This window comes from Cryptotermes secundus, unplaced genomic scaffold, assembly GCF_002891405.2.
Source record: "Cryptotermes secundus unplaced genomic scaffold, Csec_1.0 scaffold15, whole genome shotgun sequence".
Taxonomy (NCBI): Eukaryota; Metazoa; Arthropoda; class Insecta; order Blattodea; family Kalotermitidae; genus Cryptotermes; species Cryptotermes secundus.
Genome location: NW_019721514.1, coordinates 655,994 through 676,692, shown reverse-complemented (window position 1 = coordinate 676,692; position 20,699 = coordinate 655,994). Strand labels below are relative to the sequence as shown.

The 20,699-nt window shown below is 38.1% G+C and overlaps 2 protein-coding genes across 2 annotated transcripts in view; one reads left to right on the top strand and one right to left on the bottom strand.

Annotated features, from left to right (window-relative positions):
* Window positions 1–13,636, bottom strand: part of LOC111875393 (phosphoribosyl pyrophosphate synthase-associated protein 2) — a 25,146-nt gene extending 11,510 nt beyond the window's left edge. Inside the window, exons 1-7 of the mRNA XM_023871616.1 lie at window positions 13,592–13,636; window positions 13,270–13,373; window positions 6,702–6,821; window positions 6,061–6,170; window positions 5,115–5,293; window positions 2,137–2,412; window positions 326–472 (exon numbers count right to left, since the gene is read on the bottom strand). Of these exons, the coding sequence (XP_023727384.1) occupies window positions 326–472; window positions 2,137–2,412; window positions 5,115–5,293; window positions 6,061–6,170; window positions 6,702–6,821; window positions 13,270–13,373; window positions 13,592–13,636 (981 nt within the window). The remainder of the gene's footprint in view (window positions 1–325; window positions 473–2,136; window positions 2,413–5,114; window positions 5,294–6,060; window positions 6,171–6,701; window positions 6,822–13,269; window positions 13,374–13,591) is intronic.
* A 94-nt stretch (window positions 13,637–13,730) lies between these two features.
* On the top strand, window positions 13,731–20,022 carry LOC111875403 (guanine nucleotide-binding protein G(o) subunit alpha). Its single transcript, XM_023871629.2, has 8 exons — window positions 13,731–13,986; window positions 14,203–14,349; window positions 14,439–14,623; window positions 15,462–15,622; window positions 15,904–16,032; window positions 16,114–16,228; window positions 17,821–17,995; window positions 19,259–20,022. The coding sequence occupies exons 2-8, from the start codon at window positions 14,214–14,216 to the stop codon at window positions 19,447–19,449; spliced, it is 1,092 nt and encodes a 363-aa protein (XP_023727397.1). The 5' UTR covers window positions 13,731–13,986; window positions 14,203–14,213; the 3' UTR covers window positions 19,450–20,022.
* The last annotated feature ends 677 nt before the right edge of the window (window positions 20,023–20,699 follow it).

Genomic DNA, 20,699 nt, shown 5'->3' with positions numbered 1-20,699 from the left:
TATAGACCAACATGCTTGCTATAGAAAACTTGGATGTGTAGTTCACTGGGTAAAATGTTAAATATACTGTGTGTTAATGAACACCCTTAGCTCACTCATAAAGATGTCAATAAATGTACAAACTACTACATAGGACTGCTCTCAAGCCAACATACAGAGGTTCCTGTTCTGAAAAGCCAAAGACCCGTGATCAACATTAGTTCAATTGAGTAGACACCTTCCCTCTCATACACCCAACGGAAACAGATCCAGTTTCCAAAAACTGCATTTGAAAAAATAACATAATGGACACAGTGCAAAATAACTGTCACTTTCACAAACTTGCCTCATCAATTGGGGAGTCTTCAATGAGACGAGGAGCATCAGAAGAAAGGAGGCCGTGAGTGGCAAGCACGTAGATTTTGTAAGCACCTCGCTCCTTAAGCACTTCAGCAGCAGCCACAAATGACTGTACATCATCCACCATGTCATCCTGAAGGAAGAGAAAATACATTCACATAACTAGGTCAATCTTCTAAAGTGGGGGGGGAGGGGGTAAGAGTTATCTGCAGGCTAGTTGCAACTGTCAGTCCAGCTGTCATGAGGCATCAGTACTAAGGTCAATATAAATAGCTTCCCTAGCTTCTTGCCAGTCAGAACATGCACATTTTGGTGATGCATGAATTATGTCTCCTGGAGCTGGGATAGCACAGTCTGTATAGCAACCGGTCACAGACTGGACAGCCAAGGAGTAGGAGTTCTAGTCTCAGGAGGGGCAGGATTTTCTCCTTTCCACATCAACCAAATCTGTTGTGGGGCCCACCCTGCCTCCTATCTAATGGGTACCAGGGGTTAATGCAGCTGTGGTGTGAAGCTAACACTAACCTCCAACTAGTGCCAAGGTCAAGAATATGTGGTTCTATATATCCACTCCCCCATATGTCTTCATAGTGTAGTGCTTAATTGTTAAGCACAGGAATAACTTTACCTTATTAGGCAGACCAACCAGTTAATAACCATTTTGGGAAATAGCTACAGTTTATTCTGAGAGTAATACAAAATACATAGATACCCTCTGTCTAGACACAGAGATCTTTATTGTTAAGCACATTGTACACATGGTAACCTGCATCCCTGCATAGTACGAGCATGCGTGACTACAGGTGAGGTTTAGATTGGTGATAGATTTACTGACCGCTTACAGATCCTAACTACAAATAACTATAACATTATCACTAATTCCACACTTTACAGTTCACTACAGCACACAGTCTAGTGTTCTCAGTCTGTTACTAGAGGTTTCCTGGTAACGGCTCCAACAATGACTATTCCTGTGCCTCTGACTCAAGTCCTCTTTTTACATTTACCACACAGATCTCACTGTTTACTGACTAAGTTCCAAACCTCCCAGTTATAACACTTCAGCATGGGCCATGTAGTAAACACAGTTCTTCTATTGCTGCATGCATATATATTGTGGGTGTTACCTAGCAACGGCCGCTGCTTATAGAGTCACCGCTTAGCAATGGGTCTATATGCTGCAATAACAAAAGAATTACAGCAAAATGGGAATTAAAGTAATGCAAAATGGGAGCAAGCCTTGAGCTCCAAGAACATAAGCCCCTACTTCCCATGTTATAACGAAATCTGCACATGACTGGATTTTGGGAATGCGCTATGAGTCCACTACTACCATATAGGTTTATTACTTAATCATTATTGTCTCACCCAGAACTGAATATGCCTACTGACACACGGATACCACAAAACATAATCCTTCCACTGTTTCTGAGACATTTTCAAACTTCCTTCTCCTTTTGGGTGAAAACTTAAAATACTTTTCGGAATACTGTCAAATGTCACTCATCAACATGCTCTTCTGTATCTTCTATATGTTCCACCATTAGCAAAATTTGCTGTTCTCTCATAATTTAAGTTTTTTTCAGTGTTGGAAAGAGTGTAACCCACACACTTCCTCATAAAACACATTTCTGCTGACACTAATCTTCCCTCATCATTTCTTCTTGCCGTCCCTGACTCGCCACCATAAGTTAATGTTGGTTTACCATTCCCAGTTCGGTTACTCGCACACACATTCAACTTGGAACAAGTGAGTGACACAAATGAGCCATACAAGGAAAACAACTGACAACTTACAACCATGATGGCAATCCTGCCACCAACATCACCAACAACATTGATTGGAGGCTTCTCCTTGGCTGGATGGACTGGTACTCCTACACTCACATCCATCGTACGTGAGCGTGACAGGATCGGAGGAGAATATCGACCATCTACCATATCTGACTCTGCTTCCTTCTGTTCGCCATGGATAACTGCAATACCCAGGCGCAACCTCTCTGCATATGAAGTTGCCTTCTTGGCTGAGCCCGGATTCCGGGCCACAATCACAGCATTGCGATAATCAGGGATCTACAACATGTCAAAAATGCTGTCAGAACAAAACCAATGTATGGTACAGCAGTGAAACATCCAAACCTTGTTTTGAGCATTGCCTTAATAGAGTTTCAGATTTTCAGTTCATAATTTTAGACTATATAGCAGATGAGTGCCAAACTGTGGCTTCCATACACTTGAAAGGATTCTGACGATGGTGTACGCTGTACAGATCTATTAGGCTCATTTTGGACTCTATCCATCGCCTGGTATATATAAGACAAAAAACCACAACATTTTGGAGACTGGATCTGTCTCCGTCCTCAGGTGGATGGGGACGTCCAGTGATTGAGACTAGCTCTTTCTAACAGGCCCAACTGAGTAGTCTACCTAGCCCAGAGACAGATCCAGTCTCCAAAACATTTTGGTTTTTTGTCTTATGTATACCAGACGATGGATAGAGTCCAAAATGAGCCTAACAGTTCTGTGGCTTACAACAGGCTCTTTATACCATTTGTGTGACTTGTGAAAAAAATAGCCAATCCTTCGTGTAAAAACTGATTCAGTATAAAAAAAATTCACTGCATATAAAGGATGTAAATACCTATACCATGCCATCTTTCTTCATTTAAAACTCAAAACTGTATGCTTACAGATGTAATTCTGTTGGTACAGGAACCAACCACATGATTGCTGGTTACCACCACTCATTTAGTGGACACATTATCCCTCCCACAGAGTAGCCACATGAGAGAAGTGGCCAGCAAATTCTATGCCATTAATCTGACATTATCATTGTTATAAAGAAAACTAATCACACATGTAAAATTAAAAATAAAATTTGCATATAAAAGGTAAAAAGTAAATGCAGTTGTTCTTGTGCTTAATTATTCAAACACCACACCATCAAGAAGGTACAGCTTCACTAGTCCTGATCTCGGCACTAGAGGGAGGTGAGTGGTCAGCTTCATGCTCTGATAGCTTTACCCCTGGTGAAAGAGCTCCAGGTACCCAATCAAAAGGAGGCTGGGTGGACTCCAGGGCCAGCCTGAATTCTGTGGAGATGAGAAAAATCTCTTCCTCTGCCAGGAATTGAACCCTAGTCATCCAGCCCATAATCTGTTGCTATACCGACTTAGCCTACCTGGCTCTTTAATAAAAAATAGGTTGTGTAATTAATTATGTTCACCAAATTCACATGTTTTCAGCTCCAGATGTCTGAAAATTATATATGACTCCAACGTTCAATAACTTAAGTCATCCCTGCTATACAGATCTGATGGTAGGATGTCAGTAACTAATTGAAAAGGATTTGAAATGAAATGGTTATGGTCTACATTAATGGTCCAGTGCAAGAACAGGGTCCTCCAATTCTGGAAGAAATTTAGCTCTAAATTGTTCCATATACATATAACATTGTCTATTGTATCAGTAAAAGAAAGATGACCCGAGTTATTAGATATGCTGTCACAATGAATATTTTTTCTCTTGCTTTCCAGAAGTCTCTTAAAGTCAAGCATCATTCTCTTCAGACTAGACTCTTATATTTAAGGCAAATTTGCCTGGAGGGACTGAGGAAAACAATGAAAAACCTCAGGATAGTCAGTAATCCAGCCCAGATTCAAATCTGGCACCTCAGCAGCACTACTGCCTCAGCCAACTTGCTCATTAAGTGTCATAAAGAGAATATTTGTGATCAACTTATTTATGACATGAAATTGGAATGTAATATCATACAAGAGGTCGCACCATAGCTCAAGCGGCTAATCACTGGCTTCCCATTGCAGAGGCCCGGGTTTGATCCCGGGTCAGGTCAAGTGGGATTTGTGGTGGACAAAGTAGCGCTGGGGCAGGTTTTCTCCGAGTACTTTGGTTTCCCCTACCAATATTCATTCCACCAATCCACAATCACCTTCACCTATCATCTGGGGATGGTACAATAGGCCAGAAGTGGCCACAGTACAAGGGACTTAGTCCCACCCCACTAGCAATAATAAAAAAAAATGGTATGAAGAAAGAAGAAATCTGAGGCTCTCTGTCTGCTGACTCATATAAGACAGAAACAACACTGGCGGATGAAATTGTTTATGGTTTCCTTAATGATTCTCCCAGCATTGAATGATCATATGAGCAGTAAATAATGAACTGACAAGGATGTGGAAGGAAGCAGTCACAACTTAATTTGAGGTAACATTTTTAATGATACATGTAACTCACACCATTATGACGAAGCAAATTCCTGAGAATGAACTGAGAAGTGACTAATTCTCAGGCTATTTAATGGCACTCAACTGCAAGTGTCTCAAATGGAAGTTTGAATGAACAGACAAGAACATGCAAGGAAGTGACTATGGCTTACTTTATGGTACATTTCCCAAGCTTGTGTGGAAAATGATAAACCATCACATGGATATCCTCTTTCTAGGGCAAGATCCACTGAACACATCAGTGTAGTTGCAATATTCTTGGCTCTTATTCATGAAATACTTGATCTGAATCTCAGTTGGGACACTGGCTGTCCTGTCTGAGGTAATTTCATTTTCCTCAGTCCCTCCAGGCATATTCCTCGATAACACCTAAATTAGGTCACAACTGCTACTGACAATGCGCTAAAATAACCCACACAAAATAGTTAGCCAAGAATCAAACACAGGCATTCTAAATATAAAGTGAGAGCACAAACCACATTCAGCTGGTGTCCCTTGTGTACACAGATCATTAATAAACATGTCACTTACACATTCCTGGATGTACTGCAGCAAGAAGGGTGAGGCCCTTAAGTTATCAACGGGACAATCAAAGAATCCCTGGATTTCCTTCTGGTGCAAATCCATTGTTATGACATGGGTGAGACCTGACTTGCATAACATCTTGGCCAGCAGCTTGCTCACAATGCAGCCACGTTTCCTCATTTTGCCTGCATATGACAACAAACAGTGTCATCAAAATGCGTTGCTGTAAGTAATCAACTGTCAGTAACAGAATATAGTGACAGAGTTCCGAACCAATGACAGATCTCACAACATTCATTCCTGTGGTCTGTGCAATTCTAGTACTGTTGTCACTTCCAGCTTCCAGCAGCTCTGCTGCTTGCTGCCAGACCAAGCTGACCATTTTTAGCTGCACACTATCAGTTTTCAGTATTTTATAAAAACAAATGAATAATATATGATCTACACAGTCCACAGAATTACAAAAACAGTTAAGAGTACCATCTACTGACAGTGGAGAAAACTATGTGCTCAAAATGTGTTCTTAAAGAGGGAAGTTTTGTCGGATGTGAGGTTCTCACAGCAGTGACTACCAACAGTACTATCTTCTGAGATGTGATGATTCCTCAGCTGCTTCTTACCAGTTTCTTGCTTGGCTTACTCTTTGACAATGAAAATGGAAACAGTATATTCCTCCAAAATGTCAGCGAACCATTCAAATACACAACTTCATGTCCCAGAAGACAGTATTCTTCATAAATATACTGTTCTGTCAAAATGTGTCACTACTGACCTAAATCAGGTACAGCAATTTGGACAAAACACTGATAACCAACCTCGAACAGGACAGTGAATATGTTAACATAATAAACGGGTTAGATACAATAGAAAGTACAATAGGAGTGGTTCCAAGGCACATAAGGCAAGCTAGCCATGGTGTTACTCTTAACATAACCTCTAATTTATTACTTACATTGTTTGCTGTATGGTAGATATGGAATCACTCCAACAATACTCTTGGCAGAGGAAGTCTTGCATGCATAAGCCATAATCAGCAGCTCCATTATGTTATTGTTCACATCTCTGTTAAAAAGAAAAAACACAACAAAAATATTCACTGTGAAATGACGAGCAAAACTGGAAAAACGAAAAGACAGGATAAGAAATGACATCTTTGATAATGCCTCCAAGGAGAAATGAAAGTCCTTTTCTGAGGATCAAGCTTGTTCATATAGCAGTAACTCTTTATATATAATATTTATGATGTGCTTGCTTTGAGCCCCAGCCAGGACACTCGCTACCCTGACTGGGGTTTTCTGTGGGTTTCCTCTTTTCCTCCAACCAAATTCCACAACAGTACCCCAATTAGGTCATACCTGCTTCCTTCCAAATCCCCTCCACTTCATCTATCATCATACCACGCAACACCTTATAGTATTAAAACTAGAATCTTCATTAAATTACTCAAAAGATCATATTAAAGCAAAATTTTCAGAAATCAAAATTATGCAAGTCCTGGGATACCTGTACATGACAATAATGTAAGCACATTTGTGCTCCAGCAATCACATGGGTATCATGTGGAAAACTTTTTCATTTTGTACTTTAACATACTTTGTTCCAGTCTGGATGATATAGATGTCCTTCCCTCGTACTGAGTCTCCAATCTCCACCATAGTCTCACGATTTGTCTTGTGGTAAACAGCACAGCCACCACTCTTCACACCAAGGCGGCTAGAAAACAAAAACTCATTAATACAACAAGCAAAACATTTCATAAGGCAAAATTATGAGACACACACACACAAGGAAGGCATAAAACATTCATGAAAACATACAGGTCTGGACTAGCACATAGGCTAATCAAGAAGTTCTAGGAACAATTTATCAACCTCCTTCCCCTGAAATATCCCAGTCTATATGTCAAGCCCGGCAAGAACTGTTAAATTAATAATTCACTAATTCCAGTTATTACAAAACCATACTTCACGGTCCTCCATTCAGACTTTCACTCCATGCAACTCTACTCCTAGTTTACATCTCAACCCAGTGACTTTTGTGATACACCAGCAGTTGTCAGTATTACATGCCAAGAAATGAACAGCAAATGGTCTAGAGGGTAAGGCCATGCCATAGCTCAAGCGGTTAGTCGCTGGCTTCCCATCGCAGTGGCCCAGGTTCGATCCTGGGTCTGGTCAAGTGGGATTTGTGGTGGACAAAGCAGCACTGGGGCAGGTTTTCTCCGAGTACTTCAGTTTCCCCTGCCAATCTTCGTTCCACCAACTGTTCCACAATAACCCTCACCTATAATCTGGGGCTGGTACATTCATTCATTCATTCATTCATTTATTTTTCGTTCCATGGATCCACAATACAAGTGAGATATAGGACATGTCTGTACAGTGATTATTCTTAAAATTAATAGAGCAAAAACTAAGTAAATAAATAAAAAAAGTATAAAATACAAATATAAAAACAGAAACAAATCAGAAACAAAACATGTAGAATCAAATAGATTCCAGTCATATAAGTTAATTTGATGAAACATGCAGTTTAAATTTAGACAATGTCAGTTTGAACATATCACAGAAATTGCTCAAATGACTAGAATAATACTAATAAAAAACAGGATGATCAACAGGTGATTCTAGTGAATGCATAATCATTAACTTATAATGATTTATATTGGAAATATTCTTCCATAGAATAAAAATGATGAAGATAAAGAAAACGCTTTAAACAAATTTTGAACTTCTTAGGGTTGAGTGACTCTTCTTTTATATAAGAAGGAAGATTATTATAAATTTTTATGCCCATATAATACACTCCCTTTTGATATACCGTAAAATTTGCTATGGGTTGATAGAAATTTGTAATATGTCTTGTATTTATATTATGATTTAGTGAATTTGGAATAAAGAGACTTTTATTATTAACCACAAAGAGCATGAGTGAAAAAATATACTGTGAAGCCAAAGGCAAAATTTCCAATTTCCGAAAGAGATCTCTACATGAAACTCTACTATTACAGCCGATCATAATTCTAATTATCTTCTTCTGCATTCTAAATACTTTTATACTATGAGGCGAGACTCCCCAAAAGCAAAGACCATAGTTCATAACAGAGCCAAAATAAGAGTAGTAAATTGTTTTCAAAGTTTTTAGAGGCAAGTATGGTTTAATACTTCTCATCATATAACATGCTGAGGTAAGTTTTGGGATTATACATTCCACATGTGAACTCCAGTTGAGTGTATCCATTATGTTTATACCAAGAAACTTTATATTTGACACAGTGGTTAATGGACGATTGTTACAAACAATATCTACATTGGTTGTGAGTTTATTTTTGGTTTTAAACTGCATACTATGAGTTTTATTAATATTTATTGAAAGCAAATTTGTCCTAAACCACTTATATAAATGATTAAAAACATTATTCATATTAATATGGAGATTTTCTGAATTTGAACCTTTAATTAATACGCTTGTATCGTCGGCAAACAAAATGGATATAGCATTGTTAATTACGATTTTGGGCAGATCGTTGATATAAATGAGAAACAGCAACGGGCCTAAAACCGAGCCTTGAGGAACACCATCAGTTATTTTTCCCCAAGAAGAATGGGTAGTTTGATTAGAATCTTTTTCACAAACTTGAATTCTCTGATATCTATTGTTAAGATATGATTCAAACCATTTCTTAGTTTTACCATTTATACCATAGAATTGCAGTTTAGACAATAAAATATCATGATTCAAACAATCAAATGCCTTCTCAAGGTCAAAGAATATACAACCTATTGGAAGTTTACTATTTAAAGCTTGCAAGGATTCATTAATTAATTTGTAAATGGCTTTATTGGTTGAGGAATCCTCTCTAAACCCAAATTGTTCATCTGCTAAAATATTATATTTCTTAAGATGATCCAGAAGTTGATCGTACAAGACCTTTTCAATTACTTTTGAAAATGAGCTTAAAATAGATATAGGTCTGTAGTTGGAAATAGTAGATTTATTTCCCTTCTTAAAAAGGGGCTTGACAACTGCATATTTCAAGCGATCCGGAAAGATTCCTAAAGATATCGATTTATTACAAATATGGGTTAGGGGCGAACTAATAAAAGGTGAACTAATTTTTAATAATTTGGTTGATATTTCATCGTATCCAAATGAATTTTTAGTCTTAAGAGAGTTTATTACCTTTTCAACTTCTTTGGAGGATAAGAACTTTAGGTTAATGTTTGGGAAGGGAGTCTTAAAAGACTGCAATAAATAATGCAAGGAAGTAATGTCATCTAAGTTCTTTAATTTAAGGTCATTATGATCAATATTAATATTTTTAGCTATGGATAGAAAATATTTATTAAATTCATTGGCTATCACATGTTGGTTGGTGATTGAGATCCCATCGATATTTAAAGTTATAGCCTTATCGGCAGAAGGCCAGAAGTGGTCGCAGTACAAGGGACTTAGTCCCACCCCACTAGCAATAAAAAAAAATCTACAGAGTAGCAATGTGCACCATCCAATGGCAGAGGCCAAAAATGTGTGCTCAAGGTGAATTCTGAAAGAGAAATATTCAGTTCTCTCATATTTTACTAGACCACCTTTATTAGATAAGGTAGGCTCGATCAAGTACCAATAAAGAAACAAATTAATTTTTATGCTTTGCATCCTGTTATGTATATAGATTAGGGGTTTTTATGTTGTCACACATGAGTTGGTTGAGGCATTATGCTACAAGCCGGAAGGTCCAGCTTCTAGTACGATGAGATGGATTTTTTTCAATTTACCTAATCCTTCCAGCCGCACTATGGCCCTGGGGTTGGCTCAGCCTCTAACAGAAATGAGTACCAGGAATCTTCCTGAGGGGTAAAGGGTGACTGGTGCATAAGGCTGACAACCTTACTGCACCATCTGTGAGTCAACTGTCTAGAGTTAAGGTGGAAGCCTCAACATCTCACAACCCTATGGGCCTTCAGAGTCCATTATAGGGTTAGCTTTACTTTTCTTAGTTTTATATCGTCACATGACACATTGATTCTCTTGTACATAAGAAGTCATTGAATTGAATATATCAATACATCAATCAGTTTCATGACTTTCCTTTTACATTATAGATACAGGATGGTTTTAATGAGCTTAACACATTCATGGCTCCACGCTTCACCGCAACTGACGCACCGCCGGCTGTGGAGTGCATGCAAATTTTGCCGATGAATGAGCATGCTGATAACATTTGGAATGAAGGGAAGTTCTTACCCTTGTTTCACAGGTGTTGAAAATGCTGTCTCGCTACATGTAGACATTCCTCACATTGGTGGAAGAGGTTTTTATTTACCCTCCGAAGATTCTCTGCAGGAATATTTGAAATTTCCTTACGAATGTTTTCTTTCAGTCCTCCTTCCATTTGAGGGTTAGTGCTGTAAACTTTGTCCTTCACACAACCCCAGAAGAAAAAAATCACAAAGATAACTTCTCCTCAGTAAGCACTCGATTCTTATGTTTTGTTTTCTTGTCTATTAAGAGTCCTGTTGTTCTACGATTATTCACCAAATTATGAATTGTTTGTCTGCTGGGAACTCTTTTGTCATGAAATTCACAATGAAACTTTCACTGATACATTCCAGCAGATCTGTATTTCTCATAGGTGTCATACAGAAATACACATTGCTCTAAAGTATTGCAAACCATGTCATGGCAAACTGCTGACTAACTTTTAACTGGGAACAAGTGGCTCATGGCAATGATAAATATTGCCTACTGCTGAGAAATCATAAATTCCCATGAATGAACAGGAATTCCCGCCGTGTAACCAAATACTGTGTAGCGGTCTACTAGTTAATTATTTTCCTTCATTCCAAACGTTATCAGCCATCAAGCATGCTGAGTCATCAACAAAAATTGCATGCACTTAGCGGCTGGCAATGGCCCAGTAGCGGTGAAGTGTGGAGCCATGAAAATGTCAATAGCTTTAAATTTTCACTGTACATAAGAGCAGGGCACATGGAAGAAAACATGAATATATTCCAACCACTCTACAGTAGTACTTGCATACCAACTACATATAATATATAAATATAATACATAAATCCTATAAAGGTGAAAAGGCTTGAACGGGCTGGACACATAATATGTGCCAGCGAGAATAGAACCATCAAGAAAATGCTTAATACTAAAGCAAAAGGAAACAGGAGAGTGGGAAGACCAAGGTTAAGATGGGAAGAATGTGTGTGGCAGGACATAAGAATTTTGGGTGTAAAGAACTGGAGGAATGTAGCATCGAATAGAGAAGAATGGCGAGCAATCCTGAGGAAGGCCAGGGCTCACAAAGGGCTGTCGTGCCAGTGATGATGATGATGATGATGATGATGATACATAAATCCACACAAAATAAAAACACACCTCCCTATTACCATTCAATATATTCATGTTTTATATGATATACTCGTATATACACATGTTTTACAATTTTTAACGTTCATACTTTTAATACATTCTTTGAAGAACTTTATTCCATACAGCCAAAATGGATCCATTTTGATTACATATTCAGAAATATAGCACAATATAGTTATGACTACATTACCTGAGGTTTGTCAACCATGACCGACACATATAGTGTCTAATATAATAAACTGATTGAGACATTAATATTTTCAAGTCAATCGCTCAGTATATATAAGAGAATCAACATGTTGTGAGGCAATACAAAAACCCTTAAATCAAATTTATACATGTGCCATTAAAAATGCAACCAAAACTATAGCAATGTATGCAAGTTTTCAAGTACATTAATATGAGACAAACGACAGAGCTAGTTTTTCTTCACTGTTATAGGGCATATCATCTGTCAAGACTGTTAAATGCTGGAGATGCCGCATGTCCTAAACACTTCCTGTGCCCTGAAAATTTGTTACCAATTGATATCCTGCCATGTTATTTGATGCGAAGTAATGTTCGAGAATGAACACATGTTCTGCTTACGAATACACCACATTCACATCGGCAGAGCTTCTGCATTAATAGCAACAGGGGTGACACTGATTCAAGTGTCACAAAGGAAGTTGCGAGACACTGATATGTTGGGATTTTGGACTTTATCCATCGTCCTGGTTTTTAAGATAAATAAAAAACACGACGTTTCGGAAACTGGATCTGTTTCTGTCCTCAGGTGAAGGACCCCTGGTCCAGTGATTGAGGCTAGCTCTTTCTAAGGGACCCAACTGAATAGGTGTTTTCCTTCACCTGAGGACAGAAACAGATCCAGCTTCCGAAACGTCGTGTTTTTTATTTATCTTAAAAACCAGGACGATGGATAAAGTCCAAAATCCCAACATATCAGTGTGTTATACACCATCGTCAGAATCCTATAGTAACTGAAGTTGCGAGAGCCCATTACAGGGAGTAAAGAGCTTTGGATCTCATTCCTCTACCACAATATGTAGCTTCTTTTTTTCATGGGATATTTAACATTGATTTCAATATCAGAACTATGTAGCGCTGGACAATGGGATGAGTGATGTATTGGAAAGGATGTAGAAGGAAGCAGTCATGGCCTAACTGAGGTACTATCTTAGAATTTACTACATGACTGCTGTCTCAGTTGCATATCAAATAGTACATCCTGTACATGAAATAATAAGATTATGGTCTTCTGGGATGTGTTGTCATGTAGCCTGCTGGGCAAGTATCAGTGTTCTGGGGGAATATGGTGCCTCCATATTCAGAGGAAATCCACATATGAAATATCAGTGCAGTAGTAGTCGACAGGATATCTATAGAATTTGGTTGTTTTGCAATTACAGACATATGATTTTATATTTCAAGCTTGCTGTAGTTGACTGCTTTGTTGGGGATAATTTCATGGCATGCTATTAACTTCAGTTACCACTGCAGAATCTACTCTGAGCTCTACACTGGATATCAGTGCATTTCTAACATATATCGATAAGTGTCATCCTACCAAAGAGATCTAAGAATGGATTTTATAAACTGTCTGCTTCACATAAGGTTGTATGTAAAATGCAATATAAATTGCACAGCTATCCTCTGTCACTTCCATAAGACCGGCCTCTATACAATTTCATCCCTTCCATACATACCCTACCTTTCCCCTTCTGCGTGATACACTCACTGTAACAAAAATAGTTTTATTGTTAAATGTGGAATGGCTTACCTAGCAATCAAACCTACAAGTTCCGCATGAGAATTTCCTCCAATTATCATTATATCGCTTGACGATTGGACATCCATGTTTGCTGGAGTTCCTCGGTAGAGAATCTGTAAATGTTACAAAATATAAAGTTACAGACTAAATTACTACATTTCTGACATGGGCTATGTGACAAACAACCCGAAAACCCTCAATTGAAGCTGATATTATAAAACGAAAATTATATCGTGTAACAGAAGTATTCGTAAGTTTATCGGCATATCAATAAAAATTACTTTTAATAAATGTAATTGCATAGACTTTAATTATTTCTTTATATCTTTACCTCTTCGCTTCCCTGTCGTCCGCCTTGACCGATCTGTGACGTCATTTACGCTATTCATCTTTATGCCACGAGAGGTCATTACCTGTTGCAAAGATCTGTAGAAAGTAATATAGTACTGAACCGCGAAGATCGGTGCTGAACTATCAACCAAAAAAAAATTGATATTCACAATGGATGTGGATATATTTTATGTGTACAGTTTAAGAAAATTATTAAGCGATTGTACAATGACATATAAATAATATCACAGATTAACTGGTTTACGACACATTACGGACAAATATATTTCGCTTGAGGAAATAGCATATCTTCAGCTTTCGAGCTTTGGTTTAAATCAGCGTCGTCGCGTCGTCTTGAGGAGGTTTCACATGTCATTGTTTTGTACTATTAAAAAGGTAACATGTGCTTAATTGTAGTATTCGTAACACATTGTTTTTGGCTCACACCTGTTACACATTTTTGTAGAAGAAGACGAAAATAACAACCGGGACCTTCTTGAAATTCAAAGGGGGCGTATAAAAATAGGTGTCACACTAGTAGTGCATTAGTGTTTGCCCCAGATTTTTCACTTGGTCTCTTCGAAACTTAAACCAGACTCATTTATTTTTCAGCGTGTCTCTTGATGCAAAATGGGATGGGTGGATGTCTAACCCTGGACAGAGAAGAATCGAAAGCAAGAAGGAGAAGTGAAGAAATTGACAAACAGCTTGGAGAACTAGCCAAGCAGGAACGAAATGTTATTAAAATATTGTTACTGGGTAAGAACGTATTTAATAAAATTTGTTGAGTGAATTGTGTTAAAAACATGCGTTGAACGGCTTTTAAGAACACCACTGTGCTGTTACAGGTGCAGGCGAAAGTGGTAAGAGCACTCTTGTGAAACAGATGAAGATAATTCACAGTGATGGCTTCACTAAAGAAGAATTGCGAAGTTTTCGCCCAACAGTTATGGATAATTTACTTTCGTCAATGAAATATGTTCTTACTGGAATGGGTCTGCTTAGAATCAATCTCCAGTCTGCCAAGAATAAAGTATGTAAAGTAACGTCTGTTTATACTTTCGACTAGTGCATGTCTCTGTCTGCATATAAAAATGTTTTTTTTTAGGTGAGTGAGAGTTCTGAAATTATGCACTTTGGTGTGACTGAAGCAGCAAAATTGTTGAGCATGAACACGCTGTATAAACAGGTCACAAACGACCAAGCGTCATGTGTTTCTGATATGAGAATTGATACAATGGTATGGTTGGTATAATTGCTTCCTGAACATAAAATTGCTTCATTAATGTAATGTGTGGAGTCGGTTACATACATATTCTTTCCTGACATTTTGTTAATTAGTGATGCAGTGCCCAGAGGTTGTTTCTGAATAGCAGCCTGAATATTCTTCAGTCATATTGCCCTTTATTGCAACAAATCTCAAAACTTTACTCTTTCTTTTAAATGCTTCTAGTCTGAGTTGCATTTGTATTTCTTCTAATGAGAAATAGCTTTCTCTGAAACCATAACAAATAAGATCCATGTATTAATATTTTCAGTGTAAAAAATAAAAGGTAAAGTTGTCCCTGTACTGAGCTAGTTAAGCATTATGCCATGAAGGTGTATGGGGGAGTGGATGTATAGATCCACATTTTCTTGGCTTTGGCACCTGGTACCCATTGGACAGAAGGGTGGGTGGGCCCCAGACATGGAAAAGAAAATTCTTGACCCTACTGGGACTTGAACTCTGACCTCTTGGTCATGCAGCCCTGAGCCAGTCGCTATACCAACTGCACTATCCTGGCTTCATAATATTTTCAGTGTACTGTTGACTGCAATTGGCTATCCTGGAATATACTTAAAAAAAACAATAAATTTGAATTCTTTTCCAGGCTCATGCCCACACAGTGTTAATAAGCAGCAGTTGCTTTGACAAGAGATTCAACATATTACCGAGTGTTGCCTTAGCTCTTCAAGCACTGTGGCAGGATCGAGGGGTCCGATTAGCGGTAGCTCGTGGCTATGAGTATGAACTTAATGACTCAGCCATCTAGTGAGTGGAGATGTCATTCATATTTATGAATACTGAGAACTGATTATCTGAGTTATGTCAGCAAATTAGCAAATAAGAGAAATGTAACAGTTCTTCTGTTTGGATTTTAAATAGAGTTATTGCAGCTTATTTAATCTTTGATCCAACAGACATAGATCCATATGTACTAATAATGGCTATTTAAATATTCGTATCATTAACAGAATTAAAAATAACATAGATTTTAGTACCTCAAGTTACTTTGCTCATAAAAACTCTGGACATTTTTATGCCCCCAACAGTTTGTTTGAAAACATGGAGAGAATTTGCGATGAAAAGTATGTTCCTACACCAACGGACGTGCTGCGGGCTAGAGTACGGACGAATGGAATAATTGAAACTCACTTTAAAATAAATGACATAATTATAAGGTATGTAAATATGGAACATGATACATATAAACATGTATAACCATGTGTGTACCCATCAGGATATTTGTTTGTGCATTTCAGTATGTTTGATGTGGGAGGTCAGAGATCACAACGAAGAAAATGGATTTACTGTTTTGATGATGTACGAGCTGTAATGTTTGTCGTCTCTCTTAGTGGCTATGACATGACACTTGTGGTGAGTTTGTAATGTTTGAATGTAGCACATACATGTATATAACCTACATTGTATATTGAAGAGTGCAGTCTTCTGGGTTGTAACGCTGTGTAGTTCAGAGAGAGCTCAGTGTTTTGAAGGAACATATTACCTCCATCTGCAAGGCCGAAAAGTGAGCTAAGCAAGAATCCAGCAGAAACAGGGTGTCTCTGCATTACATCATGTTACAGCTCAGAAGTTCATCCTGTTCATAGTCACTGCTGTGGGGACCTCAAATCCTACATCATTTTTTCTCACATCAACACAGTCACTGCCATGCCTCCACACCGGAGGTTTACCTGATGGGCCGATTATTTTTCCACAAAATCTACATTTTAATTTAACTACCTTCAAAACATAAATGGAAGTGACCAAGTGAGAAACAGCCAATATTTGCTGTATGGTTTAGAATTCTTCAAGCTTCAATAATTTACACTGAAAGTTTCTGTGCATTTCATTGCCATCTGTAGGAGAAAATGATATTTATGTATACTGTGGCACCNGTTTGATGTTACGTACATTATTAACATTACAGAATCCACATATTCCTGCCAGTTTTAATATCTATTTTGTAATCAACAAGTGTGTAACCCCGGTCAAAGTTTGACACTTCTCTGGCCATTATCTCCGTAACCGTTCAACTTTGGACATAGGTGTTTTGGGTTATATCGGCATACTTTAACATAAGGAACACCCTCCCGAAGTTTGGCACATTCCTCCTGGGACACCCTGTATATATATATATATGGCACTTTATTTGTTAATGAGATCCTGTTTCAGATGGAGCTGAGCCCTTCTTGAGAAGCTACCTATTGTGCATCTACTCAAGAACTTCCCAGCTTTTTATGGGACCCAAAGGTTCATTACTGTGTTCACAATAGCCTTTCACTGGTCCCTACCCTGAGCCAGATCAATCCAGTCCATACCACCCCATCCTATCCCTCTAAGATCCATTTTAACATTTCTTTACCCACCTATGTCTTTGTGTTCCTAGTGGTCTCTATCCTTCTGGCTTTCCCATCAATATCCTATATACATTCCTCTTGTCCCCCATTCATGTTACATGCCCTGCCCATCCCATCCTTGACTTTATCATTCTAATTATGCTTGGCGAGGACAGTTGATCTATTCTTTTGCCTATGTTAACTCCTGTATATTATCATCATATTCAGAATTAAGGTTTTCAAGAGCCTGCAAAATAGTTTCATGTACCATTTATTTATACACTTCCTCTCAGACAGATGTGGCATTAAGTATCTCCTTGTTTAGACAATTCTGGATAGGAAAATTATCAGGCAAATATGTACCGATATGGTCTTTACATTTCACTTAAATACATTTTAATAGCCTAACTAGTTTCATGAGCACCCGAAACCATGTGAGAATAGTGTAGAATACTTCCCTCCTAACTAAATCAAGTTCTATACTTCTGATTAAATTTCATTGCCATGCTGTTAATTATTTGTTATTTTTATTTCGTCAGTATCAAAACCATTTAGGGGTGTTCACAACATCTGCAAGAAGTTCGCTGTCACAGTAAGGCACTCATTCAGCTATTTTCATTGCTTTTACAGGAGGACCCTACTGTAAACCGACTGGATGAAAGTTTGAATCTCTTCTCGCAAATTGTTAACAACCGGTTCTTCCGAGAAGCATCATTTGTTCTTTTCCTCAACAAGTTTGATTTGTTTCGTGAGAAGATCTTGTATTCTGGAAGACATCTCAGACTGTATTTTCCAGATTACAAAGGTAACAGAGAGTTCTGATTAAAGATGATGTCCTTGGGCTCTTGGAACCAGAAGGACATTTAACAATATGAAATGAGCTTCATGACTTAGAGTTTTGAATCCTGTCAGCTAGTGAGTTTAACCTGGGAAAGAAGTTCAGTAACAGCATGTAAATTTATTGTGTTGAGTTCACGTTAACATGGGAATGAAAAGGTTAAATGAAGACTTCTATATATAATATTTAATTTAGTTCACTTAACAGGCTTTTTGCTTAGACATTGACTGTTAAAGAGGAAATATGGAATGTATAGTAAATTTTGAAGAATTGTCATAGGAAAATTGAGAAGTTTGAAGGAGATTAAACTAGATATAACACCTGTTTAAAATTCAGCAAGAAGTTTTATCATTTGTTATATAAGCTTTTGTACTGTTAATTTCTCCTGTATTCCATTCCAGTCCTACATGTTACTGAATGATGTGTTGATGCTGATGCTCAATGCCATCTCCAAGAATAAAAAATATTCAGATGTAAACCATCTCCTTTGTATAGAATGCTACACTTCACACATCCAAAATAATTTATTATTATTACTCAGAACAAACATAAGTAGGCTGACAACCTCACTGCCACTGTGAGCTGACTGTCTAAAAAAATGTGGGAGCCTTGATGTCTCACAACCATATGGGCCTCCATGGCATGTTACAGGAATAGCTTTACGTTTTTGCCTTTTGCACTAACACAAAAGATTGCTCGGTTGTCTGCGAACTACTACATATGTCAGGTTCATGAGATGTATTAGTACTGAATAATTTATTGCTGCTAATCAGAAATTGCATAATGGTAAATTTCACACAAAACTTTTCTATATATATATGTGTGTGTGTGTATGTATAAAAGGACAATGGAAGAGCTCTGCATTTACAAAAGAAGGGCAGACAACCCAGACAGGTGGTGTATGCAAGTGACTAGCAATGTTAAATGGAGGGGGAAGTATCACCTGAGTTAGGTGATGAGAGATTGTGGGTTCAGAAAGATACATGAAGCCCATTCATACATTGATCCTTCCATTAATAGATAAAATGCCTGAAGAAAAGGCCATTGAAGATCGCCATCTTCTGGGATGTGATGTTACATATGGTAGATCATTATGAGACACCATGATGTCACATCCCAGAAGATGGTAATCTTCACAAGCACTGCCTTGAGAACCTCTAGTCTCATGAGTGGCTAGTTTAGAGTGGTATATATACAAACCACAGACTGTGATTAGGTTCCATGTTGCAGGGCCTGACTATGATGTGGATCGTGGTGCTCTATTCATCCAGCACAAGTTTGCACTGCGCAACCACAATTCTGCGAAGGTGATCTACCCACACTTCACCACGGCTACTGATACATCCAATATCCAGGTTGTATTCCAAGTTGTGATGGATACCGTGATACGTGAAAACCTTCACCAAGTGACTTTGTTATAGATGTGTTCTGTGAGGTGACTTAGTGCAATTACTTCTACATTTTTGTTCACTTTTTGACATTGCAACAGCTAATTTAGTTTCCTGTTTGTCGCTATTGCATTTCTGTTTCCAAATGCTGCTTCCTTGTACAAATTGATCATTAGTGTATTTATTTAGAAGTGCAGAACTTCTGCAGATGTAGAATTTAAGAGCAAACATATCAAGAAATATTACATCCTGTTGCATACTTCATTCCATGGCATAATTCAAGCGCATGTCATTTTTACTGGGCAAAATTTAGTTCAAAAACCGAAAGGAAGAGACTGCTTTGGGGAGACTTTGATTTCAGTTATTTGCAATTCATTTAAAACTGCTGGCAGGAGCTCAGACTGTCTAGTGTTAGGGTACTTACATACTGACAGATGGCCCACGTAACTTCAAAATTTACTGCCATGCTGTCCACCATGTTAGCACAGCGAGAACAAGATGACAACCCAAATTTTAGAATTTGTTTCCAGTAGCATGTCCATGGCCGGTCACGGTAGCTGAGTGGTCTAAGGCATGTACTGTCTTCGCTCGCTTGGAAACTGGGATCGCGGGTTCGAATCCGACTCAGGGCATGGATGTTTAGTTTGGGTGTGTGCGTTTTTCTGTGTTTGTGTACAGGTAGAGGCCTTGCGACGAACTGATCACCCGCCCAAGGAGTCCTACCGAATGTGTAAGATCTAGAAAAACCGAAGTGAACGGAGAAGTTCATGGAGGTAGGCCTAGGCCCACTGGGGCTGTGGTGCCAAGGAAAAAGAAAAGAGCATGTCCATGAGGAGGTTATGCTTTGATGTTGTTTTTAAAATGTAAAGGTTAGGCTTTTGGTTTTGCTATTTAAGAACAAATGTATCTAAAAACCTTCTAAAGGCTGTCTTTGGGTTTTGTTCTTAGAAATAAACTTTTATTGTTGGCAGCAGTGCTAACGTGCTGGACAACATGACAGTGAAGTTTTAAAGTTATTTGGCTTACCTGTTCATACCTAAGCACCAGCATTGAACCTACACCTAGATGGGGATGATATTAAAATTGATGTATAAGAATGTGCACTGGATTCATCTGGCTTAGGATGAAGTTCAGTGGAAGTGATAATGAATCTTCAGGTTCCATAAATGATGTGGAATTTCTTAATCAACTGAGTGACTGATAGCTTCTCAAGGACTTTGTCCCATGGCATAGGCCAGTTATATCTGTCATGCATTTCATTCTTATGAATGAACTGAAATGAA